The sequence below is a fragment of the Carassius gibelio genome, chromosome A3 (genome assembly GCF_023724105.1).
Source record: "Carassius gibelio isolate Cgi1373 ecotype wild population from Czech Republic chromosome A3, carGib1.2-hapl.c, whole genome shotgun sequence".
NCBI classification, from domain to species: Eukaryota; Metazoa; Chordata; class Actinopteri; order Cypriniformes; family Cyprinidae; genus Carassius; species Carassius gibelio.
Window position 1 is genome coordinate 24744813 of NC_068373.1, and position 17306 is coordinate 24762118.

Genomic DNA, 17306 nt, shown 5'->3' on the forward strand with positions numbered 1-17306 from the left:
TCTTGGTTATTTATGTTATTTACCATTTTTATTTACGTACTTAAACAACGTGTAACACACAAGCAAATTTTTAATCTTAAAAAAAATAAAAATAAAAAATTAGTCAAGTATTTTCTTGACCAACAGATCAAAAATATTAATTACAACCCCTCCCCACAAAAAATTCTATCATAATTTACTCACTAGTACGGTGTACATTTTAGGACATCCTCAGACCTCAGTCATCAAATGAAAAGGCGTCATGCCTCAGACTAAAAGGCTTCAGTCATCGGACAAAACGGCATCGCGTCTCTGACTGAAAAGCTTCAGGTCTCAGGAAAAACGACGTCAGGTGTCAGGTCTCATACAATTAACGTTAGGCATCAGACGAAACAGACTCAGAAAAAAAGTCATCAGACGAAACGGACTCAGACAAAAAGTCATCAAACGAAAAGGACTCAGGTGGAGAATCGCGTTGCCCCGCCCCATGTGACGTCACACGCACGCCGTTCACAGGAAGTAGTAATGGTTGATTGATGGCAAAAGGAGGTAAGCAGCGTCTGATATTTTATATTTTATTCAAATGTTACACTAATTAAGTTATATAGGGAAGAGAACATGCTTTTCGAGAGTATTGTGTGCACGTTTAAGAAGTTAGTTAGCCATATTGCAACTAGCCAGCTTTTATTTTGGCCAAGTAGTAAAATTACCCTTACGAAAAAAAACATGATTTTACTATCAAAAACCACAAATAAATAAATAAATAAATAAATAAAACACATGGTCGATATAGTTAAATCATGGTATCCACAGATTAACCATGGTTTTGCTACTCACCATAGTTTAACCATGGTGTTTGTAGTAAAACTGTGGTTATACAAATGGTACGTTAATCATTACACTAAAAAAACAATGTTACTACACTTTTACTATAATAAAACCACAATGCATTAAATATAGAAAAACTGTTGTTTCATCTCATAAATAATTATAACAATTATACGTATAAAACTTATACTTATTTAACTTTATAATGGTTTATAAGTCTTATATCGTGACATTATTTATTTAAAATATATACAGTATCTTACTATCTTATTGATATTACAATAAATATTGTTAAAATCAAAAGTGCCATATTACACATTCATCTAATCAGATATTTGATATGTTGGTTGTTTAAGGAAAAATAATATTTTTATTTTCATTATTATTGTTGTAATTATGTATAGTGGTATTTGCCTGCTTTGAGTAAAGTAACAAAACAACAATGCCAAGATTTGAGACTTGTATTATATCTAAGGGAAACATTCTATTGTAAGTTAAGTGGATGCATTATATTCATTGCGTATTATAAATCATAATCTTAAATGCTATAACCACAAATAAGTAAACATTATAACACATTAAAACTGTTGTTATGATTACTCATGAGATGATATGACATATTACAAAGTTTTTTTTCTAATACATTATGCATTCATCATAATGCCATAAGAATTCTCTTATAATTTGTTTTAAATACGGGCTTCATAGGAAGTGTTACCGTTAAGTTTAATCGATAATGTACTTCTTCACTGATGTTATACAATATCCTTATACAAATGGAAAAAAAATGTTTACAGCATCTAATGCTTTTATCTTGGAGTGAAACACAACTAAGAAGATGAATAAAATCAAGTGAGCCACAGAGATGGCATCATCCAAGAGCACAGGCATGTATTTTTCTTTTTTCTGCATTGGTAAGAAAACTATTAACTCAAAGAAAGTATATGTAAACATTTAAACATCATATACTAATAATGAACAAGAGTGCAGATTAAGTAACAAATAAATGAAAACCACCCAAGATCAGTAAACAATCTTTAACTATTACTGTATTCATTTTATATTAAGGGAGTTCATCCAGAGGCAGCGAGTGAACTTTGTGTCCTGAAACCAGAATCAGTTGGGAAGAATGGAACCAAGTCTACCCAATTAAAAGGCTTACACAGGTAATTCACAACTCTGTTTGTGTGTGTGTGTGTGCGCACAGCTATAGCTTAATGTCTTCATGACTCATCATTTGTGTTCATTTCTTTAGGTCCCCTTCCAGATGCTGATGTCTTGGCTTCTGGTGCAAAACTACGTCAGATTAATCCCAAGCCTTTGCTGCCGCAAATACTTGAGGGCATGTCAAAAGTAGAGTTGTACCTCTTGGCAGTCCACTTTCATTCCAGTGTCCCCGTATAGCTGCAGGTGTTCCTGATCTTAATTTCCCCCCACTACCTGTGCTTGGTTTTCAGTTTGGCTGTAATTTTAAATTTGGCCAGACGGACGAGTGCATGATCCATCTGAAACATTCGTTTGGACTAGTGGAGGTAAAAAGCACCTCTGCTGAAAACATTGCTCAGGTTCCATTTATGAAAATTCAAAGAGGACTAGCCAAACTTAAAGAGACCCATAAGTACTACTGGCAGGTACAAGGTCAGACTGCAGTGACTGGTCTACACTGGTGTGACTTTGTGACTGACACACAATCAGATTTCATAATACAGATGATCTGGCGAGATGATGCCTTCATAACATCAATGAAAGTACTGTTATAACGTTTATCTGGATGTGTATCTTTCAGTGGTATGAATGGACAGATTCTGTTCATATTATAGTATGAACCTAAGATTTATTTTTACATTCATAGTAAATATATACTTTATGTAGTTGAGTAGTATGTAGCATATTTTGTAGTAGATCTTTGATAACATATTAGATACATCACAAATTATAACAATAAATATATTGTACTTGCTATTAATTAGATAAATGTACATACCAAGGTGAATACTTTTTGTATGAAATCTTCTGTAATGTATATGATATGCATATTCTTTTACTACTTGCGTATATTTACATTTGATACATTGTGTGATATAACAAAGAAGATTTTTTTCATGAGTTATTATAAAAATACTTTTCATTGTCAACTATTTCATTGTGTCTGTGAAATTATTTTCAGGGACATTTTATTTAAATAATTTCATTATACAAAATATACAATTTTACATTACAATAAAAAAAGGAAAAACACATTTAATGGTGGTAGGTATGCATTGCAACTAACTGAAAAGGTAAAAAAATGTAATAAATAAAAAACTACTATCAAATGTTAACACTGTAACACTACTATTGTAATAATATAGATTCGCTGCTCAAGAAACATTGGTCCCTGATAATAAACCATAAAACAGCAATTATGCCAGATCTGATTAATTCTTCCTGACAAGGTGAGTGGCACAACAGAATCCCAGATGTGTATTTCCTTGACCCTTCGAATCACTCTTTCCACCAGAAGTCTGAGGCGTGCAGTGGTCCTGTGTTTTTTCACAGTCCTGTTTGCTGAACTGCTTGGCACATTTGAAAGGTGGAATGATCCGTCTAGCACCAATACTGGAGAGCATATATTCAATAGTGAACCCCTTGTCTGCCATAACCACATCTCCACTGCACCACACAGAGCTACCCCAACCAGACCTTTGAATGTGGTAGTGCACTTATAACTTCAGAGTGGAGTTTCAGTGATGTAGGGCTTTCACAGCAGATTTCTGTACAGTCCAGGATGACATGCAGGTTTTGATTGAACGAACAGTAATTCTCTGGCATGGAGGAGCTTATTTGTTGCCTGGAAATCTAAATGGGTAGTGAATCCAGGTAATCGTCCTGCTCAGCATAGCCACGCTTACCCAGAAAATGTCAGCGATAACTTGATTGACTGAAACAAACAAATATATATTTAATTATAAGACAGAACCATTGTATTTACAAAATCATTTAATTCAACAACTGGTGTTAGACTCATACAGGTATGTTATAATTAGACCAAGATTTCAATCTAATAACTTGAAAGAATTTGCTTTACCAAGACGTAAAGTGACCATGGTTTTATTATAGTAAAAGTGTAGTAACATGTTTTTTTAGTGTAATGATTAACGTACCATTTGTATACCCACAGTTTTACCACAAACACCATGGTTAAACTATGGTGAGTAGCAAAACCATGGTTAATCTGTGGATACCATGATTTAATTTTGTGTGTGTGTGGTTTTTTTTATATATAGTAAAATCATGTTTTTTTCGTAAGGGTAATTTTACTACTTGGCCAAAATAAAAGCTGGCTAGTTGCAATATGGCTAACTAACTTTTTAAACGTGCACACAAGACTCTCGAAAAGCATGTTCTCTTTCCTATATAACTTAATTAGTGTAACATTTGAATAAAACTGTTAAAATATAAAATATCAGACGCTGCTTACCTCCTTTTGCCATCAATCAACCATTACTACTTCCTGTGAACGGCGTGCGTGTGACGTCACATGGGGCGGGGCAACGCGATACTCCACCTGAGTCCTTTTCGTTTGATGACTTTTTGTCTGAGTCCGTTTCGTCTGATGACTTTTTTTCTGAGTCTGTTTCGTCTGATGCCTAACGTTAATTGTATGAGACCTGACACCTGACGTCGTTTTTCCTGAGACCTGAAGCTTTTCAGTCAGAGACGCGATGCCGTTTTGTCCGATGACTGAAGCCTTTTAGTCTGAGGCATGACGCCTTTTCATTTGATGACTGAGATCTGAGGATGTCCTAAAATGTACACCGTACACTAGCTGTTTTTTGATCAACAGAATTAATTTACATAATTTAGCATGCAATTAATTATTAACTGAATTGTTAATGTGCGTAAAATGCAGTCTTTATCTTTAGCTCAACACATCAGAATAATACGTTTTATTAATAAAAGATAAAACAATGATGTAAAATTTATAAAGTAAAGACATCACTGTAACTTTCATGCACAACATTTTGTGACAGTAAATGACAGGTTTAGTGCTAATGTACTTAAATGTACCAGTTAAAGTAAAACATATGATGATAATAATATATTTTTACTATTATTTATATTATGTTATAATTATACATACTAATTATAAAGTAAATGTATAATAACTATATTAAAAATAATGCAACATATTACATTAAACGTATTTTTTTTTCATATAAATGTACATGTTTTACTGCTGACATTTCTGTCGTGCCTTTGATTAGCAAAATTGCATGTGCCACAAACTATCAATGAAGCAAAGATTGTAGCATCTACGTAAAACTTTATTTATTTATTTATTTATTTATTTATTGCTATAACTATAGTATTTTTATGGATACTATAGTAATTTTTGAAAACTTTAAAGTCAAACCTTGCGAAAAAAAAGTAGACTATCGCATATTTCTTACAGAATAAGTATAATTATTACAGAAATAATAAATAATAATACGCAAATATGCAATAATACGGAATGTTTTCAGATGTTTAATTGCATGCTAAATGAATTGTTAATGTATGTAAAATGCAGTCAGCTGATCTTTAGCTCAACACATCAGAATAAGTTTTTATTAATAAAAGATAAAACAATGATGTAAAATGTACTTTAAAGTAAAACGTTTAAATTCTGCATTATTACAAATTGCACTTTTTAAAGGCATACTTAAACAGTCATGAAAGTGTTCTCTCTCAAAGTACACTTAAGGGACCTTTTCTTACATTTCATTTCATTTTCTAAGATTTCTTCTCTTCCTTAAATAATAATTTTCCCACAGTATTTTTGATGAGTGACCACACGTAAACAAGTGTAAACAAGTCTGTAATCAGTGTAAGCTGATCTGCTTTCTGTGCGAGTCTCTGTAGGAGCTGCTCTGTGTGAACAGGACTCTGTCCGGCTGCAGCAGCTGAAGGAGTCTGCGCAGAACCGCTCTCCGCAGGAGGATGTAAACCCACGGGTCCAGAATCTGGTTCCAGCTCGCCAAACGCAGAGCCAAGAGAAGCAGCTTCTCACACTGATGCCTCGGCCCTCTGGTTCCTTCATAAAACCTGCTAACGGACATGAGGATGTAAATCTGCGAAACGAAGAGGAAAACGGTCAAACAGTCTAGAGAATCCCAAATGAAGTGACACATAAGGGTTTTATCAAATGCACAACACCTCACAATGTGAAAATGTATAGTTTTTTAACGGTAAAAGACTGTAAACACCTGTTAATTGGTTAATGGTGTGTTCCCGTACTATCCACCTTAGTATGAGGGTGCATCCATTTCTCGAATGTGCGAAGCTTCCGGTGTCATTTGCTTTTAGTTATGCTGTAAAAATACTTTAGACTGGTATTTTTTATCATATTATTTGAATGTATTGTTGTAATTATAAACGCAATGGTCTGTAACACAAATAGCTGTACGTTTACTCACTTAGTTATTTACCGGCACATTCACAGAAAATAGCTTATTTCCGCTTTGCAGAATAAGGTTGTTATATGGTGAAAAACTGTAAAGACAATTTAACTAGATTCATTCAATTTTACACTAAAACGCTATTAAATTGGCAATGTTTGGAAGGGCAAAATAACAAGTCATCTAAGAATTTAGAAGGGAACAATGAAATTAATTGATGTTAACTGAATTAGATACATTCAGGTTTATGTTACATCTTATGTTTTTAATTTGTATGACATATGTGACCCTGGATCACAAGACCAGTCTTAAGTCACTGGGGTATATTTGGATTTTTCTTCTGTGCCAAAAATAATTAGGAGATTAAGTAAAGCTCACATTCAATGAACATATTTTATAAATCTCCTATTGTAAATACATCAAAACTTAATTCCTGATTAGTAATATGCTTTGCTAAGAACTTCATTTGGACATTTGTAAGATTTTTTTTTTTTTGCACCCTCAGATTCCAGATTTTCAAATAGTTGTGTCTTGCCCAAATATTATCTGATCCTAATAAACCATACATCAATGGAAATATTATGTATTAAATGTTCAGATTATGTATAAATCTCAATTTCGAAAAGACTGCTTATGTGTCCAGGGTCACATATATACATTTATGTGTATATAGCAATTGTTTTAGTTCTGGCAGCCAAAAACCAGCAGACTGGCATTTGTAATGTAAAGTTCACAGATGATATTTTATTTTTTACAGTGTACTCACAAGAAAAGGACTCCAACAGACACAGGAGACCACTGTAATGGCAGCCAGCTGCGTCATCATCTCCACATCCAGGGAGTGCAGAGATGAAGATGAGAAAGATCCATGTCTCCTTGCAGCGCTTGACTTAACACATCGGTCCTTAAACCTTGCCTGGAGCAACTTCAGCCCACTTATAGTATTAGACACAACTGAGACGGTCAACGTTACAAGCCCCAGTGTGGAAAAAGCCAGGGAGAGGCTGGCATCAGCAATGGAGATCAGATTGTTAACAGGTAAGAAACACCAGGTGCCAGGGAACTGTGGTTGGTAACTGCCCACGTTAAGCAGAGGGAGTCCTGCCAAAATGAGAGCCGTCAAGGTGATCAGCAGCACGGTGAGGCGGATGCGTGTCATGGTGACGACCGCCGGGTGCAGGAGAGGTCGTGTTATGCCTATGCAGCGCTCCACTGCCATCGCACTGCCTAGCAGCAGAGGGCAAAGGCCAAAAAACACCATGCAACTGCCAAATAATTTGCAGTAAACCTGTGGAGGCTCCATTATTAATGCCGCCCTGTAATGCTTCACCCTCCCAAGATGGAGATGAAGTGCCAAAGCCCCTGTGATCACATGACCAGCCAGGTCGCTTAGAAGCAGGGCTGAAGCCAGCAGTAGAAAAGGAGCTTTGGCTCGTCGGCGGAAGCGGGCATAGGAATGGGCTAGGATTGCAAGCGCGGTTAGATTAGAGAGTGCGCCGAGGGTCATGGTGAAGTAGGACATCCCAAATGCTGGAGGGTTAACCAGAGCTGGAGATGTGGAGTTTCCAGTTTGGTTATCAGGACAGGCAGTAGTGAGATTACAGTCTCTAGAGTTCTGGCATTTAACAGGGAAGGAAGAGGTGAAAAGATTGTCCATACTGTGACGGTCAGGAAATCTTTACAGGCGAGCGTGGTCAGAGGAAGACGCGATGAACGTTTCTCTTCAGGGATGCTCCTGCTAGGAGCTTTATTGTGGTCAGCAAGAAGGGATTCATCTAATATTGCTGCAAGTAGAATAATTAAAAGACAGCAATTCAGACTCTGTATTCACTGCTGAAGTCTACATTAAAATTCAGCACTAGAATCATACTTGAGGAAAACACTGGCACCTTTTACTGGCAAAATGTATGTAAATGTATGCTGGCTCACTGAATGTGTCCAAATATGTGTCCAAATATTACTTACAGGAAGACACAACTGAATAAGCTTGGCATAAGAATGAAAAAATTGTTTTATACAAATGTGACACAAAAAATATGTTAAGTCATTTCTAAGACAACAATATATATTTATATATAGATTGGTAACACTTTAGTATAGGGTCCAATTCACACTAATAACTAGTTGCTTATTAGCATGTCTATTATGAACATATTGGCTGTTTATTAGTGCTTATAAAGCACATATAATGCATGACATTCATAATCCTACCCAATACCCTAAACTTAACAACTACCTTATAAACTATTAATAAGCAGCAAATAAGGAGTTAATTGAGGCAAAAGTCATAGTTAATGGTTAGTTAATAGTGAGAATTGGACCCTAAAATAAAGTGTGACCTATATTTTTTATCTGGAAATACGTTATACTCACCTAATTGAAAGATAGATTTATCTACTTCAGTGTTATTTTAGTATACTTTAATATTAATAAAAATATTATGTAGTATATGTTAATTTAGATTTAATTTTTATATTCACTGTTTTTTTTTAAATACAATTTTAGTTTTAGTTCTTTTTCTTTTCTTTTTTTTAAAAAATAGAATAAGTCAATATTTTATATTTTATTTGTGTTAATGTTTATTTTATTTCAAGTAATGGAAATGTTTTAGTTAATGTTAACTTTTTACACTAAAGATATTTTGGCTGTACTGTAACAGACGAACGATGCTACATTTAATTAAACGTAGAAAGTAGAATGAAAGGGAATCAATAAATAGCAATAAACAAGGAACAAGACAATACAGCATTACCGCACTGACAGCGTGATCATTCACTAGCTGCTCTATAAAAACACAGTGAGCTCAAGGGAGGCAAAAGAGATGCCACCTCAATTTTGTTTTATGAAAGTGAGAGCTTTAGACACTTCTTCATGTTAAATTGCTAATATTTATTTTGTTTTATGTTTGTGCTGTTGATTATTTTTTCATCCAAATATTTGTTTGAGGATGCATTGCCTCTTCTGAGAAACCCCACCTTCTACAAATGTTCTTGAATTATTAAGGACTGAGTTATAGGAAATAAATAAATACTGGTATACATACTTTTTATTGGCTGAATTAAAGGGAAATTGTTGTTTATTTTTTATTGATTCATGGCCATTTGCCAGGAGGGAAAGTAGCCCGTTCCCCTTCTGCTGTGCCAAAAAATCCTTCCATTATCCTCCTTTACCTCCAGCACTTTTCTCACCCTCTGCTGTCTTAATTCACGCTCTTGTCATGTTCTCTCCCCCGAATTTGTTTGCTAACATTAGATTTCTTCTGGGAGGCACAAGTTTATGTTGTGTGTTCACGGTGATTTTCACCTTGTGTTGAACTAACATTAACAAAATAAATCTGTTTTATCTCAAGGGGCAATTGCTAGCTGTTATGATCCATAAAATTGTCTTCCGCGATATAGTTTAAACCGACCAAATCAGCCTGACTACTTTTTGATTTCAAAACCAGCTTTATAACAGAGACTTTTACCAAAAGCAGTTTACAAATGGAAATCATACAAGCAGAAGCATTTAAAAACAGGAGACTAATTCAAAGAGAGCAATTCAGACTCTGTATACACTGCTGAGGTCTACATTAAAATTCAGGACTGGAATCATACTTAAGGAAAGGCACCCATAGCGAAATTTATGCTGGCTCACTGAATGAAATTGTTTTATCTCAAGGGTAAATTGCTATAGCTGTTCGGATCCATAAAACTGACTTCCATTATATAATATAGTTTAAAATGACCAGTTCAGCCTGACTACTTTTTGGATTTACATCCAGCTTTTTTGGAAAACGTAAAGCTTGAAATGACCATATATATAGTGTATATATTTATATATATTTTAACGTTAACATTTTGAAAGAATTTAAGATTAACACTATACTAAGATGCCATTAGTTATCATTAGTTAATGCATTAACTAAAAGCAGCTAACCAAGAGCAGTACATTAATCTTTGTTGACATTAGTTAATAGAAAATATATCTGTTCATTGTTAGTTAATATTAGCTCAGGTCCATTAAATAATATTAACGGAAAACAGCAACTTTGAATTTTTATATTATATTACCAAATGTTGAAATTTACTGAGATTAATAAGATCTTAGATCAGTTTGTGCATTTTTCTTTGCATCCACAATGTCACAGGCACAAAAGCCCCAAAGTCTCGTTGAGAGCAGTTTTCCTTTATTATGTTTTGACATAAATTCTAATTACACACTGGAATTGTGCAATAATTTGAGGACGTTCTCATTCCAGAGCATTTTCGAAAAAAAAAAAAAAATATATATATATATATATGTATTTCCTGGCAAAGAAAGACAGTTAACTAAAAGTTTACCTGCCAAATGTTAAGTTTGTTAACTTTTAGGATTATACTTGCAAGTAACAGACATGAACAAAAAGCACTCATTGATTTCACTGATCTTAAATATTTTTGGAAATACGGTATGGTGAAATTTGTCCCTTGTTATCCAAAATTTTGTGGGCGAAAACCACTCGTTTCAATAGGAATCCACTCGTTGGGATTTCTACATAGATTTCCCAGCTGGTTCACGTTTTCTCATGTATTTGCCATGTTGACCATCAGAAAGCTGCTTGATTTGTCACTGACTTCTGTACGAGCTGCACTTACACTATTGAAAAAAATGTAATAGGACCTGGATTGCACACAGTATATTGCTGAAATTTCACTAATGCACCTATAAATGTACTGTGACAAAATGACTGTCATAGTATTCCCCTTACTCTATATACCACTGAAAATGCGGTGCACATCTTGCCCAACAGCTACTAACAGTAACAGGTTCTCCATCAGAAACTCCGAAATGATGTTTTCTTCTTTCAGACGGACAAATTTGGAATAATATACAATGGAGGTGCACTCTTAGGGTTTTTCGCTGTCAGAAAATGGACTTGGGAGAGTTGAGAGGGCAGTATCTGTCTGTCTCTAGCGCTTTCTTTTTTAACACTATAATGACATGCTGCTCCACTGTGCACTGAAAAGAAACTGCTGTGAGGCTGTAATTGAGTAATCGGTTCGCCTGTTCAAACTTGGCAACTTGTCGTTTTTTTGTTACTGTCCCTGCACCTTGTTCTCCGTATGTGCAATCATACGTTTAATTTTTAAATCATTTTCTCATTTTTAAATCTTCATTTGCTTTCCCTGGGCAACACTGAGTCGATCGCAGTGATTTCCATGAGGGATGATTGATATCAGATGACTAAGAAAGAGCAGCAATTTTTCTTTTTTGAGAAAGTGTGAGGACTGTGCTAAAGAGCCACAGCAGGAAGCCAGTATGACCATATCAGGTCACCCAGAGCCCGTCCAGCTGAGAGGAATTTCAAGAACATTTAGCTCATTAAAAATGGCTATGCTGTAGTTTTGTTTTGGAAATGGTACGTCGCCATCGCATTTTGTAGTTTTAAAGCCACTGCATTCTCAGTTGACCTCAACATGTTTTGCGATCGCTTTCTAAATTTCACCCAGACATGTTTTGTCTACTTTCAACACTATTTAAGTTTTCTTACATTTTTATTAGTAAATTATAATGAATAAAGTCCTTTTGCTTTGATGCTTTGAACTACAGTATATAAAGATATCTGGATGGTCTTTGTGTGCATCAGATTGTTATATTCTCATATATATAAATCAACTTTAAGTTATATTAAATAAATTTAACTCATGAAATCAGTGTGAATTGTGTTGATGGTATTTAGTCATAGTTATAGTTGTAGGAAAAACATTAAATCACATCATAAATGGGAAAAAATAGTATTCGGCTTTAGATGTTTGTATTCAAAAAGCTTGAAAACCTCACCGAAATGCTGTGTCATATGAAATGAAGTGCTGAAACAGATGAAGAGATGTCTGCTTGACTCACCCAGTGTCCCAGTGTCTGTTCGTCCTGTATGTATCAGCTGTGGCCGCACTTCTCCCATGTGCTCCAGGCAGCTCTACCCCTTATCACTCCACAGCCGCTGAGCAAAACAGCCCTCCGTCTCTCTCTCCCACACTCTCCTCATCCCTCATTTTCTGTCTCTCCTTTCTCCATCTCTTTCTTCATCCTTGAAAAGCATCCAACATTTTTTTTAAAGGAACACATCCCTCAAGCTTTTCATCGCTTAGGTTACATATATAACTTTTAATCGGGTATTGAATGTGTCGGATCCATTATATATTTTTGAAGAAATTAAATATATCAACACTGAGCTGCAATCCAATTTTATTCCAGAGAGAATGAGATGTTAAAATCTTCGCCCACAGCATGGAGCACCTGCGGATTTGAATTGCCAATACAGAGAACCATAATGACAGTGATTTCCCTCAGCTCAATTATAATGTGATTTGACTATGTCTGTATTCCCTTCTGAGATAAATGGTACATTGCTTGTTTTCTCAAAAAATACATATATTGTTGTACTTATAACACTTTCAATTAAGTTTCAAACTTATTACCCATAAGATATTAAAAGTGACTGAAATAGAATTGGTTGCTTTTTTTTCAGAATGCCTGAGGTTCTTAACTGGGAAAACATGTGCAGCATGTCTAAAGTGACCTGGTCTTATCAACAGGGAAAAACAATAAAAAGAAAATGAGATACAACAGTTCAAAAATGTATTACAAAGATAATATATATATATATATATATATATATATATATATATATATATATATATATATATATATATATATATATATATATATATATATATATATATATATATATATATGACCCTGGACCACAAAACCAGAAATAAGGAACATTTGTAATTTTACTATCTGAAAAATCACCTATTTTCAACTATTTGAAAATCCTGAACATGGGGGTGCAACAAAGATCTAAATATTGAGAAAATTGCCTTTAAAGTTGTCTAAACGAAATCCTTAGCAATGCATATTTCCAATCAAAAATCAAGTTTAGATATATGGTAGGAAATAAAAAAAAATCTTCGTGGATCATGATATTTACTTAATATCCTAATGATTTTTGGCATAAAGGAAAAATAATTTTTTTTTTTTGGATATTGTTCCAGATATACTATATATGCTACTTAAGACTGGTTTTGTGGTGCAGGGTGACACACACACACACACACACACACACATCAGTAATTTATTCCTCAATATTCAAAAAGTCCATGATAGTCTTTTTTAGATCAACATCCTGATGAAAGATCCAAACAAGGCCCATTATAAGTACATTTCTAGCGGAGTCAGTCAGGTTTAGATTTTTTAGCTGTTGGTATTTGCTAGAATCCATGAACGTGCCATGTATCTGAACAAGATGTCCTGGAACTCCTGCAGAAAATCAGGCCAACAACATTAAAGATACAGCAGTATATTTCAATGTACATGCTAGCGTTATTTTTTTTTTTTATCCCTATTTGCACCAACCCCCCCTTGTGAGTTTCCTGAAAAAAGAGCAAATTTTTTAAGTTTTATCTGACAAAGGAACCCAGTTCTGTTTGTGGTAAGTTCCAGTGGTGTGTAGCAACTGAATATGCTGGAATTTGTTTTTCTTCAAACCCTCCCAAACAACTTGTGATGGATGTGGTGTTTTTTTTCTTGAGGTTTTCTGACCCCAGATCTCCTTGGCCACTCCAGCTATCCTCTTCATATTGGCCTATGTGATCCACATATTTATACTCCAGTCACCCTGGTGTGCTAACAAATGGAAATACGAATGGAAATACAGATCTTCAGAGAAACTCAATAGTTTCTATAAGTAACTGTGGCAAATGTGTATTAGAGAGAAAAAATCCTATAATGTGATTTTGTTGAAATATTAGATTTTTGATATTTTATTTATTTTTTCTATCAGAAGGATAAACAATACAGACTTATTTTCATAATCTTCTTTTGATCATATGTAGGTTGCTTCTAATGCTTACCATCTCTCTATAACAGCTCCTTTATGAAGCATAGATAGATAGATAGATAGATAGATAGTCACAACACAGAAGTAGACCTCGAGGAGAAAGACTGGTAAATAATAATCTTTATTACAGCTCAGTTCTGAAGGGAGAGATGCAATGCAAACAGTTTATTAAATAGAGAGTTCCAGGACCTGAAGGGATGTAGCTCATGTAGTGATTTCTTCCATTATTCTCTTTAACAGGTTCAACAGATGATGCCTTAGGCAAAGACTGGCGGGCAATGGGAACGAGTCCCAGTAAGAGAATCAGGTAAAGAGTGGCGTAATGAACTCAAGACCAGACAGAGTGCAACTGCAGTGACTGTGCATTTAAGCTAGTGTTGATGAGATGGTGACAGGTTTGGTACTCTGATGCTGATTGGTACTCGGGTGATTGTGATCAGGTCAAGTCAAGTCAAGTCACCTTTATTTTTTCGTCAAAGCAACTGAACAACATTCATTAGGAAAACAGTGTGTCAATTATGCAAAGTGACAGTTAAATTTTGGTGTGTGAGTTGATTGGGTCTGAAGAAGCTGGAGTATCCCTGACCCACACACACACACACACACACACACACACACATATATTTATATTTAACATAAAAATGTAACATAAAAATAGAAATATTGAAAAACTGATTGAAAACACTTGAACTGGAAGAAAATATGCAATAATTCATTACAAACTGATTCCTTATCTTTTATTCTACATCTGATGTGTGAAGTTTTTGCTTTAATTTTGCTTGCTTTAAAAAAAGTTTCTTTTTCCAGAATTTTTTTTTTAATTGATTGCAGTCTTTTCTTTTTCAGCTGCCATTGATTTCCTTAGAGTTGTTTCTCAGTATTCCATACCATTTTAAGCTTTTCTTGATTAATTCCATGTTCACTCAAAAAAATAATTCAGTCTAAATTGACATTTTATGTAATTTAATTGCATAACAATTTTCCACCTATTTAGATTACATAGTTTTAATATAAACAAATCAATAAACTTAATGTGAATCATATGCGTCAGTCATACGTGAATGAAACAGATAATATTTATGTAATAATTCACAACAAAGTCTCCACACTGCTCAGTGTTCGTGTGTTTCCAAACTACAGAGTGTTAAAGTTGAATTGAAGCGGTGCAGAAGTTACCTTCATATTACTTGATCTAAAGCTATAAACAATGCTAAAGCAATACAACATCCATTTAATCAGAAATTGGATTTCAAATGAAGTTTGTGGATCATCTTGTTGAAATGTTTTGTTTTTAGGTTTCGCTGGCTAAGCTAAACACGTTTTATGAACACACAGTTAAAACAACCAGCTCAACATTGAAACCAAATACTCAAGAGTCAAGAGCCCAACAAAATGAAACACTTATCTCACTGATGGTGATTTCAAATGAAACAATATAACATCTAAACCTCTGTTAATTCTCATTAAGAGCTTCTCTAGATGTTTGAAAGTAACAAAGTCAAACTGACTAATAATGAGAAGCTGGTAAAGCTGTTTTAGAAGTTGTTTAATCAGATTCTTGAGAGATTTAATGTCTTTTATTTCAGTTAATTCATCTAAGGCTGTGTCTGAAGTCAGTTGTAGTTCTTGTGTTTCTCTTTTCTTCAGTGTTTCTGCTTGTTAACAGCAGCTGTTCATCATTAATGGTCAATCATCACATAATGATCTTCTTAAACTCCAGCACTGCTTCAATGCCACTTTAACACTCTGTAGTTTGGAAACACACGAACACTGAGCAGTGTGGAGACTTTGCTGTGAATTATTACATAAATCTTACCTGTTTCATTCACGTATGACTGACGCATATGAATCAATTTAAGTTTATTGATTTGTTTATGTTAAAACTATGTAATCTAAATGGATGGAAAATTGTTTATGCAATTAAATTACATAAAATGTCAATTTAGGCCGAAACATTTGTTTTGAGTGTTTAATTAGCCAACCCCTGTCATGCTAATTCAGATTAGCACAGCAGGTTTTATATAAATCTAATTTATTTGTAAATAGTAAATAGTATATAGTCGAGGAGTTAGTAATTTGTACTTAATCTGCATTCCAGCTATTTGTAAAGATGTGATGAATACTCCAGACCTAATTTAAGCCCTGTCTGGGAAAACCCCCCATGCTGTTAAATTCATTTAACTTAATTGGGCTCCTTGAATTTAAATGACATTTAACTTACTTTAAAAAATCAAGTTGAATATTCATATAAAAAGTTGAAATTGTTTGAATGCTTTTTATAAGTTAAAGGAACTGAAAAACATATGTTGTCATGACTTTTTCATAATTTTTTTACTGTGTAATAAGTAACTACATAAGAAGATCGCATCACTTCTGGACCAGTCAGTTTGGGCCCAACTTTGAACCTCTTCTTGATTCCTCATGACCCTATGCATCTTATTTTTATTTTTTTTAAATCAGGTGTTAAGCAAGTGTAGTGGCTGCTGTAATGTCTTAGGAGTGAATAAGATGAAAGCTCCTTTTAACCTTGAGCTTATTTTATGTGTAAGCGATTCTCCACAGAAAGCTGGCATATAGATCTTGAGGCAATTATGAAGTTCATAATGGAAGAAGAGAGAACACATTTTAAGATAAGCTTTTTGACCTGTTCACCTGTCTCTGTTTTACAATTTGTCCTCTTTGTAAAAGCCATTAGAGGTCCATAAAATTCAGTTCAAATCTCTGTTATTAATTTTCCACTGCTCTGTGTCTCTGTGTGAGTCTTAATAATGTCACGATCTGCTTTATGATTCCACTGCTACTGAAGTGTTAATACCCAAAGACCACTGAAGCAGAACTTAATCTACCGTGTTTCTTTCTATATTCAGCAGAACAGGACATTATCTTGAATGACGGTTTAAATTTATGATAAATTACATGATTCCTCTGAGCCAGTGAATAGAAAGTCAAAGTGACCTGGACAGTCAGTCATCAACAGTGTGTTCGCAAACTTAACTTGTATTATTAAATGGAAGCAACAAATTTGATTCATTACCATTAAAATAATTATACAATTATACAGAATGATAAAATGCTAGTTTTCTGTTGCAAACTTATTATGGCTATAATGTTAAATATGGGTATTTGCATCCTAGTGTAAATATAACATATAAGCTACGGTTTAAATTTGTGTGTATTCAGGATTGTTTTCTTTTTGCACTGTATGAATAGCAATA

At 34.2% G+C, this 17306-nt stretch overlaps 1 protein-coding gene and 2 long non-coding RNA genes across 5 annotated transcripts; 1 reads left to right on the plus strand and 2 right to left on the minus strand.

Moving 5' to 3' along the window:
• The first annotated feature begins 188 nt into the window (after positions 1-188).
• LOC127953186 (uncharacterized) lies at positions 189-2945 on the plus strand. Of its 3 annotated transcripts, none has more exons than XR_008153118.1 (4): positions 189-528; positions 1605-1698; positions 1880-1973; positions 2063-2945. It is a non-coding gene; the product is annotated as an uncharacterized LOC127953186 (long non-coding RNA). The 3 variants fall into 3 exon arrangements; XR_008153119.1 differs by having other exon boundaries at positions 1628-1698; XR_008153114.1 differs by having other exon boundaries at positions 189-1698.
• Positions 2946-4608, minus strand: LOC127953199 (uncharacterized). Its single transcript, XR_008153120.1, has 2 exons — positions 4268-4608; positions 2946-3727 (listed from the first exon to the last, which is right to left on the minus strand). It is a non-coding gene; the product is annotated as an uncharacterized LOC127953199 (long non-coding RNA).
• A 761-nt stretch (positions 4609-5369) lies between these two features.
• On the minus strand, positions 5370-7884 carry LOC127953173 (prostaglandin E2 receptor EP1 subtype-like). Its single transcript, XM_052552159.1, has 2 exons — positions 6994-7884; positions 5370-5900 (listed from the first exon to the last, which is right to left on the minus strand). Exons 1-2 carry the CDS (start codon positions 7882-7884, stop codon positions 5652-5654), a joined length of 1140 nt encoding a protein of 379 aa, XP_052408119.1. The 3' UTR covers positions 5370-5651.
• Positions 7885-17306: the final 9422 nt, after the last annotated feature.